Raw genomic sequence first — 20,022 nt, forward strand, 5'->3', positions numbered from 1 at the left:
CAATGGGTCACCTCCACTGGCGCAGATCGTGAACAAGCACAGAATGCACACTCTTGTTAATGGATGATGAAAATGCACATCTAATGGTAGCAACCGTGTTGAAAAAGAGCATTGTGTAAGCTGAGAATTTGCTCTATCACATAGCATTATTGTACTCTTTGTACCTGTTGTCATTTCCATGGAAATACATAAGAGGCATTCATTTTGGAGCAACCTATTTATGTCTCTGTTCCTTTGACCAATAAACCATGACACACTACCTATGTGCTCACTTAAAATCCTAGTACAGAGCATTTGCACAAGCTTTTATGCATAGGTGAATACACACACCTTATCAGACTGATAAGATGCAGTTGGAGCAATACTTTTTTTTTTTTGTAATCAAAAAAGTTACAGGATGCTGAGGCAACTCACACAAGGTTTCCTGAGAAAGAGACAGCTGCTAGTTTCACAACAGTCTTGCTATGTGCCTTAGAATGCAAAGACCTACAGAAGAACCAAGTTAATAGCAAAACTATCTTGTATCTAGTGACTGCAGTCAGCCTCCAATCATGTGGAAGCCATGCCACGAAGGCAAAAATCAGACTTTAAATTCATGCAAATAAACTGTTTTAAGAGCAGCAACTAGGAATTCTCATTCCTAAAAGCAAGTCCATTCATAGATCAGTCCCAAACTGCAGCAGCCTGCAGCTCATAAGAGGACAGCTATTTAAGACCCCATATCTTTTCTCTCTGAACACAAAGGGCCAATTCCTCAAGGTCTTGAGTTAGGCCTCTTCACAGCAGAGTCAGAGTAGCAGATTAGAGTAAAAAACAACTTTTCACCAGACTGCCCAGACTTAAAGAAACTCTGAAGCCAGTAAGATCCCAACAAGATGACCATAACATCAAGCTGACAAAGTTCTTGGCTTCTCTCTCATCTAATTTGTTCCCAAAATACTGACTGCTGTCAGGGCTTAGCACCTTTAGAGTCTCACACAATGAGAATTACATTATTACTATTATTTATTTATTTATTTATTTATTATAACTTATACCAATAACATCCCAACTAGAAGCAACTGCTGAATGGTGAACAGCTTTTCATTAAGTCACTGTTGCAGTCTACCCTATTTGCCCCAGAAGTATATACAGCCTCCTCTAAAAAAAAAAAAAAAAAAAAAAAAAAAGCAATTCAAACTTAAGACATTCTTCTACCTCTCCTATAAAGTTCATTAAAAAAAAAAAAAAAACCTAACACAATTTTCTGTCCTAAGTAATGAAATATATTAAGTTTCCCTTTCTCAAATGCTTGTGCTAACTAACCTCGGCAAAATATATCCATGGCTTGAGTGCTTCCATCAAAAGCTTATTCAAATTCATACAAAACTGATAAACACAATCTATAGAAGTCCATATGAACCAATTTGTTACTAGCAAACACTGACCTTATTTCAGTTCAGTCTTCCTCATTCATGAATAAGGAAGTGGCAATACGAAAGAAGACCAGGGTTTCTTTATTATTGCAAATCATTTGCTCCTGCAACATACAACAACTACTTTTGCAGAGGTAAATTGGGAAATTAACATTAATTTTACTTCCATTAACTGTAGCACAATATACAAACATTTCTATAAGCTTCCCATACACATCCTCGTTTTATCGCCGTGCAGCTCTACACTTCAATGCTTTTAAAGTTTTCTTCATGATTGGTGCAATCTCTTCAATAACAAGAAAACAAGAGAGACCAGTAAGGATTACAGCATAATACAAGTAATTTATGTGATAGTAGCATAATATTAAGCATATATTAATAGCCAGCTAGTTAAAGCAATTATTTTGATAATCTCTCCACTTACTTTTAATAGGCTTCTTTCCATCTTGAGTCATTCCATTTGAGCTAGAGCTTCCACTGCTGCTAGCAGAGTTCAGATTTGATGAATTATTGTTTCCATCTCTGCTTTCTGGAGACCTTTTTCTTTTAAAGCCAGGAAATTAAAAAAAAAAATAAAATTTTTCTTTTAATTAAGTTACTAGTGGCTTTGTCTCATCTGGAGAAAAATGCTGGCAGTGTTTTAACAAGTTTGCTTCAACATCAGTAGTGTGGTATATATACACTCACGGGATAACTCAGGTTAGAAGGAGTCCCAAGTGGTCATCCAGCCCATTTACACCCTTGCATAGATTTTCTCTGTTAGATATGCCTCTTATTTACCCTTAAAATTAAAAGATCAGACTATGATGGATCAAAATATTTAGCAACACCATGATAATACATGATGGTCCACATTCAATTCTTTCCTATTTGTCTTTCTGAACACAAGTGAACTAGCTCTCTGCCAGAAAACAAGAGCAAAGTGACACTGTGAGTTTTCAGCTGTGCTTTGTTGTTGTTTTTAAGTTAGGAATGCCTAGAAAAAGGCACAATAACCCTAACTGTTAGGTTAGATATACCAGTCAACAGGACAAGGCCTGAGGTAACCACAGGAGGCATCAGCTCTGTGCAGGACAGTTAAACCAACCCAGAATTTAGCTGCCAGCATGTCAGCAATCCAGGCAGCCTTGTATGCCTCAGGGCCAGTCATTAACGCCTGCTGCCAGTTAAACTACCACATGGCAAAATGCAAACAGCCTGCTGGGGATCTGCATGCCTGCCTCATGGCCCTCATAGCTCCTGCAAGTGAAGATTTCAGACGTACACAGTAAAACTGATGGAAGATTTTCAGAGAACGTGCTCAAAGAAGTGAAGTTAATACATCTTGCCTAAACAAACTCATGCTTCTTAAAAAGGCAAAGCAGCAACCCTACTTACAGCTTCTTTCACACAACAGCAGATCCTCCTAGTTTATGATATGCGAGTACATCGTTCAGTTGCTGGAGCAGAAAGGACGTTTACATTACTGTACCTGAAGCACCAAACCAGAAGGCTAATCTGTCATAGATGCAACCTCCCACAAGTTCACTGAAAGCAGAAGCTGCATTCAAAGTGCTTTAACCTACTATATTGGTGGCAGGCTATCTTCTCACTGGTAACAGGATTTAGAAAGAACCTTCCTAATTTAATCACCCAAAGGTACAGCTGTGAAAAGGTCATCTTTGGTATAAAAGCTTGTTTTAATAATTTCATACATGCGGGCTTTTGTTCCTGCCCCATGTCAGCACCATCTCAAACAGTAAGACAGACGGCTCAGTAAATCAAGTTCCTGAAATCAGCAGACTTTGTTCTTATATACTTTCCCAGTGTTCTGTAGGTGGCTTTTTTGTTGTTTGGTTTTTGGGTGTTTTTCTCCCCTGTAAGCCTAGGTCAGTTTGCTTATCTAGTTCAGAGTCTTAGGCACAGAAACAATTACTCAGCATGACTACAGGCCCTGCAGCACAAGGACAGAAGCTGTCTGAAAGCAATTCTGCTGACATTGTTATAGTAAGTTAGAGCAAGCCTTATCCTTGCAACAGCTGAAGTTTTATACTCCCAATTCCTAGTTGTCACTTTACACTCACATATTCAGCAGCCTGCATGACTGTTGGCAAATTCAGAGTAACCAAGAACAATTAGAACAGTTTTCACACAGAAATGATCATTTTGACAGAGCTAGTTGCAGAACAGCTTTGTCAGCATGGGGACACCCAGACACTATGGAGAAAAGGGAGAGTGCAATGCTCAGCCACAGGCACAGCAAAGTAAGAGACCACAGCGCAAGATTCACACTGCCTGAATACAGGTATGTTTTTCCTCTTGGACAAGAGCAGATCAAAGCAAAAAAATGTCTTCGTATAGTTGAAAAGGCAGTTGAAGCTGGTGCCACAGCTAGTTTATCTCCCTATTACAGCCATTTTCTTGGGTGTAAGAGGAAATCATTAGGCCAGGAGAAATGGCAGGACAAACCCCACAGCTCTTTTTTAGCTGTAGAACTGCCGTGAACTAAGAGGTCAGAAACAAACAACAGAAATATTTGAGGAATCCTAATTTCCTGTTCCTCCAGAGATTAGTGTTAGCTGCTGCTACTGGACAGTCTGTTCCAGAGCAAAAGCCCAGTCAAGTGTGTTAATGGCTGTTGAGATTCTCTCTGGTTAGCTCCATCACTCTAGGACTTTATGCTAATAGAAGAATATGCAAGACTACTAAGCAGGTTTACAAATACAAAACATCAGCGCTGGGAACCTCCCTAGGATGTCAAGCAGCATTAACGTAACCTACAGAAAAACAGTGGCCACTGACTCTTCAGCTGGGAGGATGAATTCGTCAGCAACACACAGAGAAATATGCAATGACAACGCATACACAGCAGAGCAGCAGACCAGACTTAAAAGGGAGTTATTTTCTAGCCACAAGCTGCTTAAGGAAGTGAACAGAGAGCTATGTATAACTTCAAAAATATTTTGCCAGCAAGTTTTTGTACTGGCATTGATGTCTCATCTCCAATTAAAAGCACAGTACAGAACACTTACTTCCACTTATCTATGACATGAAGTTGGGTGACAGATCCTGCTGTTCCATGGATTCCCTGCTGTCGGCGAATGCTTCTGGGTGGCTTTGCTGCACTGGTCACATAAGTCATCTTTACTTGCCGGCCTAATGCAGAAGCAAGGAGCAGAGGAAATGTGACTTCCCCCCCCATTTTCTATGTTCAAAACTAAGTTAAGAATATGACTGTGAGCCAATTTCTAAAAGTCTAACCAGTAAACTCAGGCTTGTCTACAACGTGCTGCACATATTACACATTAACACGCTGTATCAGTGCATGCACTCATTCTGTGTGCATCCTTACTTGATGCCTTCTCCTAGATACACAGCATCAGTGATTAGAGCAAACATGTCACTAAGTCTCACATAGTAAGTCTCAAGAACAGAAGAGAGTGAGCTTTGAGAAATGAAAAGCTGTCCACAGATATTACCTTTCGGTTTCTCAGACTGAGCTGAAAGAATGTTTTTTGTAAGCATCTTCAGCTTTTCTTCTCTCTCATTGAAGAGTCTCAAGTACATTTCCCGCCAACATTCATATTCCAGGAGGCTCTCATTTTTAAAATCCCTCTGGCAGTGTTTCTTCCACAGGTGGTCAGACTCTTCTGTAAATGTCTTAGTTTGAACACAAGGTATTTTAAATCAAGATTTTTAAAGCAACATTTCTAAGCATACCTGCTTAGCTGAGACTGTAGACAAAGCCAGATCACCTGATGGAGTGCAGAACAGATCCCACCAGATGTGCTCTCGCATGACTGGGCATGACATAGAGTGCCATAGAGAGATGCCACCTTCAGCTTAGACATCCTGTAGCTCCAGCAGGGCTCTCTGGGTTAATGAGCTGTGCTTTCAGACTACATTTGAGTTTCCAGCAAGGCTCAGGCCATACCAGCTCTCAACTTCAGACATGCAGAGAAGTGACCAAGTTGCACCACAGAGTGCTACACACTTAGAACACCTATGTCCAAACACATCACGGAGCCAAAAGCTTAGCACTGTACATGAGAGACCGAGCACATGCAAACTGGGAAGTACCTGTGGTGACATTTCATATGTGCTTTGCAATCTTTGCTGCTTTTAAACCTGAAAACACTTGGTCCTACTGTGCCTGCCAAATATTATGTCTTTGTTGTTGGCTTTTCCCCCCTCCCCCTCTTATTTTCAGGAAATAAAAATACTTTTATTACCCACAATGACTTTCATTTAGACTTCAGTTATAATTCTCTCAAATGCTTTAAGTCCTAATAGTTGAGAAAGAAATAAGTATATCAGGCACAAAAAAAAAAAAAAAAAAAAAAAAAAACCAGTGTAAGCTATTGAAGAACCTCTATCAAAAGGGGTGCAGGGAAGGCAGACAGATGCCCAGTCTCCCCTGTGATTCCCTGAAATTAACAAGGCAGAATTTACCGGATTACATTCCTCTACTCGAAACAACTGCTCTGGTGTGCAACGTGTTAGCACAGGCTCGAGGATCTCAAAGGGAACACCTCCTACTTCGTGCAGCACTACAACAGAGGACAGCACTCAGAATAGCTGGCGTGTTTTACTCGGTGTGTAGCACCACTTACCAAGCAGTTAAAAAATAAAAATAAAATTGTAGCAAAAACAGAAGAACATGAGTTTTTAAGTCAGAGTATGAAAATACTTGATTTCAACAGACCCAAACTGACTGGCAGCAATACATGAGGATGGAATAAGCATCCTGGAATAGTTGCTGCCCCATCTTTATTGATAGGCATCACTCCCCTCTCTGCATACATAACAGAATGAATGACTTCTTGATCACTCATTCTAGTTTACATAAACAGACATTGTGAAGGGAAGTCAGGTGCTGTGGGGTTTTTTTGGCTTTACAGGACCTCGTATTTTAACTAACAATCGGATCTTTTTTTTTTTTTTTTGAAGTTAAGCCTTCAAAACAAAGTTAATTTCAACATGATTACAAATCCAGTTTTATAAGTGCCTTTTGGTCTGCTCTGCCATTGTCTGTAGGGAGGGACAACGTCTATCTTCTAGAAGGCCAGCCTGGGCACAGAGAAAGAAAATGAATCAGATACTCATTCAGCACAGCCTGCTACAAAGCTCTTAAAATACTCACAGTCAATATTATTTTGAAGCACACGGATGCACAGCTCATACAGTGTAAGCATCTTTGAAAGACAGACTGGTTTAGAGCCAGAGTAGACTTGCATCTTGGAGTTCAGTCTCCGTCCTGTGAATTGAACTATCTCACCGACTTGCTGGTGTGCTTCCACAACAGGCTCTAGGGGAGTCACCAAGAAAACATCAGCCAGGGTTTCCTTTACCTTCAGGCACATTACAAGGCTTTAACTATCCAGCTTTCAGAAAAATGGCTGTTAGTACACACAAATATTCATGTTTGTTTTGTTTTGTTTTTAATAATGTACCTGTGTTGTAGTTCAGAGCCCTCATGACAGCAACTAACATCTAACAGCAAGACAGCAACTATGCTGAAAGTGTAATGCAAAGTGTAATTTGTGCTGCACAAACTCACATTAGGCTCACATTACTTAGCTCAGGACAACTTGTATCAACTTTTGCATCTGGATGCTTAGAATTACATGAGCTGTATCGATATCTGGGTAACTTCAAGCCACTAGTGCATCACATTCTATTGACTCTGGCAAGCCAGAAGGTGTAACAGCAATGATACTTCAAGACCACAGGGATGTGAAGTTCACTGAAACCTCACAGGAGCTGTGAGGGGAAACCACTGGCACTTTGTGTCACCTACAAGTAAGGATGCAGCCAGCTCCTCTGCTGAAGACAGAACTGGTTTTTTCCTAAGACAATTCCTACTAGGGCTATACCCCCATGATAAAGCATAGATAGACTGGAGCAAAGATAAATGGAGGCTGTAGAACGACTACCTGACCTACATCTCCTGTACCTCCATGATAATCTTTTACAGCATTTCTTCATCTAGAAAGCTGTAAGAGGGAAGCCGTTATATCTCCCTTCAGATTCAAAACTACTTTCACAGAAAAGTAATTGAAAGAAAGGTGGTTCTTCATCACAGAGAGAGGAGCTAACACAGCTTATTAGGAAAGGAGATGAAGACAGCCCTAGCTAGAGATGTAAAAACGTGCTGTTTCAGATTTCTGAGCATTGCATACTACTTACCTTTAAAGTCAGCAGCATATGGGGGAGAGGAGATTAAGATGCCTGGCAGAAATTTAGGCAGTGGAGTATTAAGAAGATCTTGGAGGGATCCCACCTTGGCCTGTACACAGTCAAGAAAACATTGCTTTGTTGTTACAAATTTGAGTTTACTGAGGCTTAAAATAAAGTACAGAGAAAGATTAAGTGAGACCAAAAGCTACCCACAGTAACCGAAACTACTGCTTCTCTGCACTAAAATTCACTCACTGCATTGCTTTTCAGCATATTCTTCCATGCTCTACCACCAATACTACATCACTGAAGGAACTTAGTGGGATATCTGCAGACAGTGCATAATCAGCAATTAAAGAAAGGAACAAATGTGTTCAGCTAACAGGCTTACAGATAAATTGCTACTTGAGGTTATAGGCATGCAGTGAACAAGACAAAACTGCAAGATGACAAAAACAGGTTAAACGCTTAAAGGCAAGCTAAATGCCACGCTGGAGAAAAAAGCAAGAAACAGCTTTAGAGCTGGTACTCCCTAGCCTCCAATACTGTGCTTGATAAGCCACATAGTCTGAAGTCCTCCTGGATATACCCCTTAAAAAGGTGATTTAAAAGCTCAGGAATCTGGTAAGTGCTTCCACCAACATCCACCATTTTGGACAATCCCTAAATCAGGTCTTGGGCATCTCCTGGTTGTAAGCCAGGCACTTAGAACCCAGAAGCTGCATCCCCCAAAACTTTATTGCAGCTATCTTTAATAACTTTTCAAAACAAAAGCAAGATTCTTTGCTCAACTTTCCCTCAATTCCCAAGCTTATGCTGGAGTATCATGCACAAGCCTCTATATTAATATTTCTCCATTGGCATAGAAGATGTCACATTTGTACTGCAGATCCTTCACGAAACAGAGAACCCCCAAAGCTTTCATATCACAATCATGATAAGAGATCCAAGAGACCTCGAATTCCCTCTGCACAAGCAGCTTCTTATAAAAGACCTAAATAATAAAGCATGTTTACTTAGTTTACTTTAATGCATTAGAAGTTTGTTTGTTCCCAATGCAGATCTAACTAATAAAGAGCTGCAGCTTCTTACAGAACAGCTGTGTCACGCACAAACATCTGCTGCAACCATAAACTAAGCCAGTCAAGAGTGAAGCTGTGGGTAAAAAGCAGACTAGCAGATATTGATCAAAGACCACTGCCAGATAGGAAACAGCTGAAAAATGAGACAAATTGATTAAAACTGTCAGTACACAACAAATCTTTTCTGCCCAAATTATCCATAAATATTGGCCAATACAATGCAATTTATGTCAAAACCACACAATCTGTTCTTGAAATAAACATAGCTGAATTTCACTGAAAGAGGCTGGAACACTTATTTGTCTGCAGTTGGTCTGCTTTCATCTCAATTGCACAGTGGTTTACCTTTTTGCTGGGAGTTCCTGACTGATCATCTTCAGAGTTTTGTACTTTTTCTTCTCCCTCATTTGCATGAGAAAGCGTTGAAGTCTTTTGTAGTAATGAGCTGCTCTCCTGTTTACTGCACTTCTCTGGACGTTCACTTGTAGAACAAGCTTTCCTCTTTCTCTTTTTTGTAACCTGATCATAATTCAGGTAAGATTCAAAAGACATAGTAGGGGGCTCAAATTCCTCATCACCAGATAATTCGGATTTGCTTCTCACAGCAAGTTTTTCTTTCAATTTCGTCACAATCTTAACATCTCTCTGTTTGGAAGCATCCTTAGGCTTCTCCTTCTTTGGGAAGGAGTCTTTACCAGCTATACAGGAATGCTGCTTTTCTGGAGCTCTCTTGTCCTTGGAGGCTCTCTTTTTACAGTCACTCTCTTTAGCTTGAGGACTTGTCTCCAGGAAAGCATGTTTAGAACCACTGCCATGACATCTTCTGTTATCACAGTCTTTTTGAGACTCAGAGTCTCTATTTCGGTGCTTTTCTTCAATACAGTTACGCTGCTTGTTCAGCTTTCTAGATACGGATGAGCTACTGGAACTTTGGGAGGCTGGTACAGATGCTTTGGACTTCACTGAAGGCTTTCCTTCCTTGGAAACTGAAGATTTTGTCTCATCTTTTTCAATGTTTTGTTTTCTTTCTCTGTGACCATTGCAACACAAAGGGAATTACACCCCATATACCCCAAGCAGATGTTAAATCCTTGAAGAAACAGCCTTTTTATTCAATAAAACAAAAGCATTAAATCACATCACATGGCATAATTCTTAACAGGACTTGAAGTTTGAGTGCTGACTGGCTAATGGATCAAAGCAGTCACCGGTTTGTTTTCTAGTTATTTTGTAAAAGTAACATTCATTTCTGTGATTCTGTTTATGGATTTGTCACAATGTATACTTGTCATTCTAAATACTTCTAAGATCTCCAAGTTCTATTGTATTAAATTACACTGCAGTATAATTAACCCCTCGAAAAAGCAAAAAAAGAAAAAGCAAAAAAAGAAAAAGCAAAAAAAGAAAAAGCAAAAAAAGAAAAAGCAAAAAAAGAAAAAGCAAAAAAAGAAAAAGCAAAAAAAGAAAAAGCAAAAAAAGAAAAAGCAAAAAAAGAAAAAGCAAAAAAAGAAAAAGCAAAAAAAGAAAAAGCAAAAAAAAGAAAAAGCAAAAAAAGAAAAAGAAAAAGCAAAAAAAGAAAAAGAAAAAGCAAGTTCACACCTACCTTTTGTTTTCTGGAGGAATAAGCTTTTTCCATTTCTTTACCAGGGATTTAGCTGCATTTCCAGCAGTGGCATGTTTCCTAAAACTGTTAACTGTTTTGCCTATGCCAGTTTCCTGTTAGAGAAAAGAACAAGAAAGATGAGTGAAACCAATCGCAGAGAGCATCCCAAGTAAAACCACCTCTAAAACTGTTACAAACCATATTAGCATGGAAGTCTCAGTAGTCTTATGGCAGCTAAATAAGCACAGGCACTGCACTACAAGCAGAACTGAAAGCAAGGGATATAATTACAACCAAATATGGGGAACAAAAAACAGCCTTAGTTCATAAAGCCACTTTTCTCCATTAAATGTATGTATATCAGAACTTTCACTTTGTCTGAACACTTATGCCCACAAAATGATTACTGCTAAAGTAAACTAATTTAAGCAATTCAGGTCTTCTTCAGGCTTATATATGTACAGTGTAGCATATTAGCGCATATGAGCACTGTATTGTAATCAAAAAACAATCTCAGAGAGGAGTATTACAAGGCAGAGGTGCCTGAGAAGCAGAGTTCATATGAGTAACCTCAGTCACAGCTACAGAATAAACCCTTGATATTTAAGATCCACCACATTCACTGTTCTACACTTCAGTTATTTTCACATCATTGTTGAGTCTTCAGATCTTGCTCTACTGAGTTCTATGCTGTCTGAGCAGAACTATCCTGCAAACTTTTTGGCTATATAGTCACCACGGGTGAATTTTTCAATCCTGTGCTATCTCTGATTCACAAGCTCTCACTTTTAAGATGCACGCAAACTCTGGAATTTAAGTCAACAGCAATCTAGTACTGCTCCTGCTTACTAGTTAAGGGATGCTCCTGTAAGTTGTGAAGGGTGGTAGTTCACCTCTCTCCCATTGCTCAGAGGGCTAGCTGGGCATCGGTTGGGGGTGGTGAGCAATTGCTCGTGCATTACTTGTTATATACACATTTATATATATATAAATATATATGTATATAGATTAGTCATAGATTTTTATTTATATATACACTCAATTATTTATCCTTTTCCTTTTCTCTGTTTCCATAAACTGTTTCATCTCAACCTACTAGTCCCATCCCACTGGGAAGAAGGGGAAGAAGTGAGTGAACACTTGTGTGGTGCTCAGCCACCTGCCAGGTCAAACCACAGCACCATGCCAGTGCAGCATTTACATTCCTAGAAGAGCTTTAAATAAATACATGGGACCTTCAATTGTTTAATAACTCTTTCCTCTACTCCTCTTGAAGGCTTCCATCACACTCTATCACACTGTAGCATGCAAGCATGCTGGAAACATCAGTTGCCTATGGAAGTCCTTTGTCATTTTAAAAAAATTTACAATTCACATGATGATTACTTCATTTTCCAAAATAAATACCAAAATATTGCTGTATCCTAGCAGAAGCCATCTGCCCTTAGGCAGGTGAATGCCTTTGCCTAAATAAGCTGGCCAAATACTTACCATATTTTTCTCTTATTCTGCAAAGAGCTCTCTCATAACACACATTTTTCCTCTTTCCAACATACAGACATATTGCCAAAGTAACCAGGAGCTTCCTAAACCAGTGTGAGAATTTCTAGCGCAAAACCTGACAGGATGTAGCTTGGGTAAGGACACAAAAGAGAAGTATTACTATAACTTGGGACACCTGCTCTTTAAATGCAAGATGCTAACCCAGGGCAACTAGTTAGAGACACATTTAGGCAACTGACCTAATCAATCACCCACAATTGTTTCATCTTAAGCACTGATCTGAAAGCAATTGTAAAGCAAAAGGAAACCAGCCTTAAATAGCGAAGTTCTCTCTAGACATTCAGATCTGCTCAGTACTAACACTGCTGCTCCAATGCTGCATTTGTCAAGTTGCACAGTTTCTGGAGAAGTCTCCAGAGCTTGTTATACAGAGTTCTAAACGAACAATGGCTAAGAGTCAGAACTACAAGATGTAACACTGCTCACTGCTTCTGGGACAGCACATCCCTGAATTTTGAACTCTTCCATAGTCATTCACTGTGTAAGGTTATTACTGGTCACTTACTGTTAGAATATCCAGTGATATATCCAAATCCTGTAGTAGCTCAAGTACTTTTAGAATCTGGAAGGAAATATTCAAATTTTATTATATTTAGACATACGGCTGTAAATCCTGTCCTGCTTTTCCTCATCCCCATTGCCGTGTTTAAACAATAAAGCTTGAGTAACAGCCAGTAAATCCAGGAAGATGTGAGCACACATGTGTAGTATAGGAGTGCAATATAAGAAGTCTGTGCTGTGAACCAGTGCTGTTCTGCTATACCCCAAACTGCAGTAACACCAGAAAATCAATAAGTATGAACTTAGTACTACAGCAATTACATTAGAGATCAATAACACAGCAGCACATGCTGCATACACGGCCCACTCCTGTTATGTCAGTGACCCTGCTCCAACACAGAGCTCATTCAAAGGCTGCGCTATGGAGAAACAGGACCTTGCAGAAAGCGGGGAGCCTCCACTCTCCTTCACCATTCAAGGCCAAGAGGAACCAAGCCCCAAGGCGTTCAATGTGAAAAACAACCGGTTTTGAATCCTTAACTGCTGTTTGTATGCTAATAAGAACAAATCAAGCTACAACAGCTGTTGTTTCACACCAGCAGAGCATGTAGTTTTGATTAAATGCTGCTGTTGTGTGTTTGCTTTTTTTGTTTTTTAAATAAGTAGGAATGTATTTTTCAAATACATACTAAATGGCCCATTTTCTTTTGAGAGGGTTTTTTAAAAAAAGAAATACAGAAGTTCCATTTGTAAACAGAGTATGAATTTCTTTGATGATGGGTCAGCAGCACACCTGAGTCTTGTGTTTGAGTACACACAATTTGCTTTATCCTTCACAAACACCTACGAAGCTGTGTTATGCAATGACAAAATTAATGTGTTACTGAAATTACAGGATGTTGTAGGGCTCCAGCAAAGCCTGGAACACTTATCTAGGTTTTCAGATCATTACCACTTTTAAATGCAATGGCAGGAGCCTGCTGGAATGCAAAGATAATAATCCGAAAGCTTTTTGAACTTCAGTAATAGCAATGATGGTTTAAGTAACAAATGCCAGAATAACTGCCATTTAGCAGATTAGATATTGCTTCCGAATAACAGCAGGAGGCAAAGGGTATTAAAAATAAGCGAGCAGCACTGTTTATGAAAAAGTTACAAACTATATTACAGGATTGTTTTTCTCCACAAAGATTCCCTGTTCATTGCAGGGGAGTTGGACTCAATGGCCTTCAGAGGTCCCTTCCAACTCTAAGCATTCTGTGATAATCCTCACTATTCCTGGAGTACGCTGGAAGCAGAGTATCACTGAACTTCGTTGTGCAGAGGCTCTATCAGCGTATCTGGCATGCAGTTCTTCCTCTCACACATCTGTGCTGCAGTACAGTTACTGAAATCTGAAGAACTTCAAGAGAAATGTTGCACAGCCTAGCAAGAAATTAAAACCAGTTTTCCATCTCAGGAGAATGGCTCATCCTCCTCAGGATGTTACAAGCTTGATGGTTACCTTGCCCTGGACTCTTCACAGATCCAGCCCACGAGCTGAAGACCTATCCTAAAAAAACCCACCAGGAAAAAAATATACGCTGCAAAGATGCTTACGAAGTTCAGTAATTGCTGACAATGCTAATCACAAGCATTAAAAACTAAGTTATTAGTGTCAATTTTAGCTAATTTAGTTCATTATTAAAATTATATTCGTTCAATTTATTTTGCAACCAGAAGGAAGTAACCCATTGCTGAGCAGGTACATTTCACTCTGTAGGCGGACGAGATAATCAAGCAGTACAAATCACTGGGAATAAATCCCACAGAGACACACCACAATGCTAAAAGATGTTGTCATCAAGCTACAGAGACAATGGGGATTTGGAGCATTTTCTCTCGAGGGGTTAATTTATAGAGCTGAGTTCATTTCAGAAGAATCTCTGAAACAGATTCAGGAAGCAAGCAATTACCACTCATACAGCTTCAGAATAGGCTGTGTTGTACAAGTACGCAGATGACAAACAAGTCTGAAAACAGTCAGCACGTCTTAATGAAAGACAAAACTTCCACTGTTTTCTAAGACAAAGTCCACACTGCTCAGTTTGCTTTCCTGAGATGTATATCACATTTCCAGAAGTAAGACAAAACACAAGAGTTTCATTAAGAAGAAAACACACAGCAATTACCAAGTGCTAAAAGTCCCTAGAAGAGAAGCACTGGTCTCGTGAGAGCAGGGCACAGCTCAGCCTGCTGCAAGACCTGCAGCCATGCACCTGAGGGACTGCTGAAGGAGACAGCTCTGCCTGCCTGCGTTCACAGTGTGAATGGACAGAAGCACGGCCTCACAGACAAACGGACAGCCAGCACACACATGCCAACAGAGCAAGCTGTGATGAAGGAGAGGAGGCATCTGGAAGCAAAGGGCAAAGATAAAAAGCATGTGACCAGCTTTCTGGAGTGAAAACTGAAAGCGGAGCAGTGATGAGAACAGGGCCAGGTGCACCAGGCATGTCTGCTCCCAGCAGACCTCCTGCACAGAACCCCAGCGTCATCTCCCTTCTGGCGGAGCCAGACCCTCAGAAGGATGGGGCCCACTACAGGCCCCCAGGCCACCAGTGCCCAGTGACTCATTCCATCTCACCACAACTACTTTTCTTTTCCTCCCTCCTCTTCCTCACTCTTCAAAGGGTTCCTTATGATTGTTTAGCCTGTTCTTCTCACTAACAGATCATCACATTCCAGCAAGTTGTGAATCTACATCAAGACCTCCTGAAAGAGCACTGCCCAGAGAGCCTTTGGATGCTCCCTCTCTGGAGGCACTCAAGGCCAGGCTGGATGGGGTTGTGAGCAACCTGGAGGTGTCCCTGCCTATAGCACAGGTGATCTTCAAGGTCTCTTCCAACTCAAACCTATGATTCTGTGATTAAAGATGTTAGAAAACCCGGTGCAATCCCAAGTGAGGCACTTGTATGATACGCTCAGTTGTCCTCACTAAATAACCCTGTTTCCAGATAAATAAAAAGTATAGCTTTGCTTTCAACCATTGACTCTCATTATCTTTCTGCTAACTAACAGGGTATAAGATTACCTTTTCCACAGCTTTAGGGCCAAACAGATTGATTTCTCAAGCTTCAGAAGCTGTGCTAGCCATAACTACAGCCATTCTGTTGCCACTGAAAAAAAAAATCTTTTCAGCTTGAAACAGCTTTTTTTTTTATTTTAATAACAGCTCCCAGAGCAAGACAAAATATTCCTGTAATATTCCTAAAATTATATGGCAGTAGTAACAACATAAACTAACAAATGCTAACTACCCAGAGATAGCATTTATTCCATCAGCCACTGCATTGTACTGCAATTTCATGCTCAAGCGTTAACACATCAGAGCTCCAAATCATTTTCTGAGTCAGTGCTTTCCAAAATACAGTCTCCTATCTGGAATGACCTATATTCATGGCTTCTAGCTGTGACTTTCCACTGAGCCATGTTAAAATGCATGCTGCTCAAATGAGCACAGCCTTGCACGTGATCAAGGCTGCTCAAATTCTTCGTTATTTGATGCAAAGTTACTTTTGTACTTGTAACATTTTACTGCAATGCTTGCTGCCTTCTAAATTAAGAAAGACTTGAGTAAGATCCAGTCAAGAAGAGATGTGTAATCACTTCCCCCCTAAAAAAATTTCTTTCTGATGAGGGCTGTCACTTATTTTTGCTGAGAGCAATTTCAGTCCATTTTACGTATTGCATCAGGTATGTAACACTGATGCAGTAACCAACATCATAGCAGCAAGTCAAATGCTTTAAGAGATTTTAAGTATATTTGTGACAGGTAGTATCAGCTGAATACAAATGAATTTGGTGGTACACATCTACATGAACTCTCGTCAAGTGGCACTGATCATAGCACCAAGCTTTAATTTTACACCAGGTTGCACCTTACATGCAACATTTCACAGCTGCTCATTAAAATGCTTCACAGTCTTCAGTGGGACAACAGCACAAAGAAACGGTTTTGTTCATGGTTTCTTTTTCCAGACCTGATGAACTCCTCTACTTTCTTAAGGCTCATTCAATACCTTAATCACCAGTTTTGCACATTTTTTGGTCAGTTCTTTCTCTCCAGAGTAGCCATCAAACCTGACACACTGCAAAGCTTTTAAGATGAACAGCTGATGTTCTGAATCTTTCCTGGTTCCTGTCATACCCAAGTACTTGGTAGTTAGTAAGAACAGTGACAAAATCAGACAAAGAAGCATGGAAAGAAATATTCAGCAACACCAACACCTACCTACAGTACTAATTTATTAATCTTTCTGCACTTATTTAAAACATTCCTCTTTACCTTTAAATATGCCACAAATGTTTCCTTACTAGACTTACCTTTTATTACTAGCACAGTTCATGCCTGCCAATTTCCAGTTATCAGTTTCTCCCTTCCCTCCTCCTTATCCCTTGCTACTTATAGCTATTTCTATCTCACCAGACACAGCTCTACCAAGGCCTGCGGAAGTGCTACAGCACCACCATTAGACCCAGCTGACACAGCTCTTGCTTTTAGCTCATACGAGGTAAAAACTATGCCTCTCCTCGCTTACAGAGTCAAATCCACCTCACCAGGGCCATCCACATTTTTGTCTCTTAAGCTGTCTGTGCTTTAAAAGCCCTTAAGAAGTTACTTCTGGAATCGTTTCTCTCTTCTCCCTTCCTTCCCATCTTCTGTTCAGAACTGCATATCAACACTAAAGTTTAGATATAAGGAAAAGATTCTTTTACAGTGAGGCTGGTGAGGCACTGGAACAGGTCACCTCATCTTGTGGCTGATGCCCCATCCCTGGAGACTTTCAAGGTGAGGCTGGATCAGGCCCTGGGCAACCGGATCTAGCTGTGGTGTCCCTGTTCATCACAGGGGAAGAGATGGCCCTCAGAGGCACCTTTCAACTCTAGGGATTCTATCAATCATAAACAAATTGTAAAGACTAAAATCTGATCATTTCTGTAGCACAAGAACTGCAAGGTCAAACATCTGCACACAGGTATTTCATTTGACAGAAAAAGCTTATAGAATCAGCATTAGGAAGACAAATCATTAGTGGCTAATAAAAACATTTTTCAACACGTATAAACACACACAGTAGATCTGAACATAGTAATGAAGATTTTTTAAGTTTATTACCCACCAAGGACAACGCAAATTAAGCACTCTTTGCCTCCAAGTACTTTCACAAACTTGCATCAACTTCCAAAACCCCCGCAAACCGACCAACCCACCACCAAAGCGTGCTTTTTATTTTCAGCTAGAATTCAGCCTGTCAAGAAGTTCTGGTTTGGTTGCTTATCTTTACAGTCCCTTTGGAGTACACTATCTTTTGTCAAACGACATTCACTAGGAAACAGCCTGCCAGACTCCTGCATCGCTCGCACAGGGAGTGCCTTCTCTCCTTCTCCCCTCTCCGTGCCTCAAAACCTGAGGAGGGCCCATCTTACGTGGCCCCGAACCACTCTGAACGGATGCGTTCTTAGTGCAGGCGCCCCTTATCTGCTTCCTGCAGCTACAGAGCAGCCCTGCTCTCCCACAGGTAGCTTAATTCCTCCCAGGTAGGAGGGCAGCCCTATTCTCCCCCATACCAGGGCCATGAACGCAGGATGTATCAGATCCCACACTGCGCACCATCAGAGCGCACCCGGAACGCTTCTCTCACTGCGAGAAGCCCTTAGGAACACAGCACGGAGCACCGCCGCAGCTCAGCTCTGGATCTCCAGCCAGGGCAGGACCTGACAGCACCGCTGCCGCACAGCGCGCTCCAGGCACAGCAGCCCTGCACCCAGTATTCAGCCTTTCTCCTTGACGCCGCCCTAACAAGCTCTAACAGGCCCAGCAGCCTCGACTCAGCTACCTCCGCAGGCTCCTCCGCGCGGCTCAGACGCGACTTGAGCGCCCGCACGCTGCTCCGCACCGCGCTCCGCCCCTCCGCCATCGCCGCGGCCCAGAGCCCCGTCCCTCCCCCGCTCGCCCCACTTGTAGCCCAAAGGCGGTGCCTCCCCGCCCCGGCCTCGCCCTCCCGTCCCGAGGCGGGGCCGCAGTGCGCTGCCCGGCCCGCAGGGGGAGCGCCCGGCCGCTCCGATGCTGCCTCCGGGCTCCCTGCCCGCCGGATGCTCTGCTGGGCCCGGGGATTGCTTGGCCTAGGGGCGCGGCGAGATGGATTCTCCATGAGACCTCGCAGAGAGAGATCTCAACACAGTGGAAGGCTTGCAGCCACTCACCACATGGAGTTTAGCACGAGTGAACACTGGATTCTGTGCCTGGGACAGAGCAACCCCAGATATTCATACGGACTGGGAGCTGAGAGGCTGGAGGGCAGCCCCATGGAAAGGGAGCTGGGGTTCTGGTTGATGACGAGTGGGACAAAGCCAGCAGTGTGCCTGGCAGCCCAAAGGGCCAACGCACCCTGCGGTGCCCCAGGCCCAGCTCTGCCTCTGGGAGAGGGGAGGGGTTGTCCTGCTCTGCTCTGTGCTGTGCGGCCTCACTGTCCTTATCGTCATGATCTAAATACGGGCTTTGGAGATGCATAATGCTTGGCTGACTATACGCAAAGGGTTCCGAGCCAGCAAACCAATCAGGATCTAAAGCTGAGCCACAATTTTGCTAACATTTTTAGTAGAACAGGGCAGATCTCCACATAGCCGTAGCTGTGATGCTAGCATTCCACCAACAGAACAGAACACACTAACTTTAAAAACAAGGCTTTACAGTTACCAGAAAGCGTGCAGCAATGGTGCTGCATGGAGTATAAAAGATTGCCTTGAGGGTTGCCTAGAAGTCCCTATTTTAGAAGTCTTCTCTATTGCCAGTTCTGGTTCATGTCTGTGCAGATAACAGCAATTACACTGGTTTACTGTTCTACGAACAAATCTCTTGAAATTTTTGGGTTTTTTTCCCCTAAAGAATGTTAAAATCTTAACACAGGACCTGCTGCATGGATTGATAGCATTGCCCTGAGCCGCTCACAACTGATTATGGAGAAAATTAAGTATTTTTTCCCCCAACATTCACTCATAGCTAAAAGGATATATCTTTACAAACTTAACATCACTGCCAAAATGCACCGTCCTGTCTCTTAGAAGGCCATAATTCATAACTAGTTTGCTAGGATTTACATTTTCTGTGGAACATTATCAAACTATTTGTATAGTAATTAATTTCTATCCCATTGGAAAAGAAATAATCAGAATGACAAGAAATTATTTTCAAGATATCGAGGAAATAATGTGAAGAATATTTGAGAATTAAAAACAAAAAATCTTAAAGTTTGAATTTTAAAGATGCATCACAACCCGCAGCCAACGCTGCTACTATTTGCTTTTGAAGAGACTTTGTGTGTGCAAATGAATGGAAAATGAGAATGACAGTTCCAAGATCAGCTTGGATGCTACATAACAGCCTCTGGTCTGGAGGCTGAGTGAGTAAGGGTCTCATGGTTTTGCCCTGAGGTACAACCAGAGTTTCAGAACAATGGAAATTATTTGACTGTGTCAGCATTAATATACATAAATGCTGAGGCCTGCCCCCCCATGATGGTTATCTCTGTCCTGCACAGCACAGCTCAAAGCTTGTTCAGCCTTTTCTGGAAATAAGAACTTAGTGCTGTATTGTATTCCTCATTGTAGTCTGTGTGATATTTCTACTGCAGCAAATCATGTAGGGATATTGGAAATG

The 20,022-nt window shown here is 41.5% G+C and overlaps 1 protein-coding gene across 1 annotated transcript; it reads right to left on the reverse strand.

The window, feature by feature from the left end:
* Window positions 1–1,639: 1,639 nt before the first annotated feature.
* On the reverse strand, window positions 1,640–18,283 carry LOC306958528 (elongin-A-like; the record flags this gene model as incomplete). Its single annotated transcript, XM_079550063.1, has 11 exons — window positions 1,640–1,701; window positions 1,840–1,958; window positions 4,427–4,550; window positions 4,874–5,054; window positions 5,847–5,944; window positions 6,538–6,702; window positions 7,584–7,683; window positions 9,002–9,686; window positions 10,260–10,372; window positions 12,328–12,384; window positions 18,203–18,283. 11 exons carry the CDS (start codon window positions 18,281–18,283, stop codon window positions 1,640–1,642), a joined length of 1,785 nt encoding a protein of 594 aa, XP_079406189.1.
* Between the last annotated feature and the right edge of the window lie 1,739 nt (window positions 18,284–20,022).

This window comes from Tetrao urogallus (genome assembly GCF_951394365.1).
Source record: "Tetrao urogallus genome assembly, chromosome: 2".
Lineage (NCBI taxonomy): Eukaryota > Metazoa > Chordata > Aves > Galliformes > Phasianidae > Tetrao > Tetrao urogallus.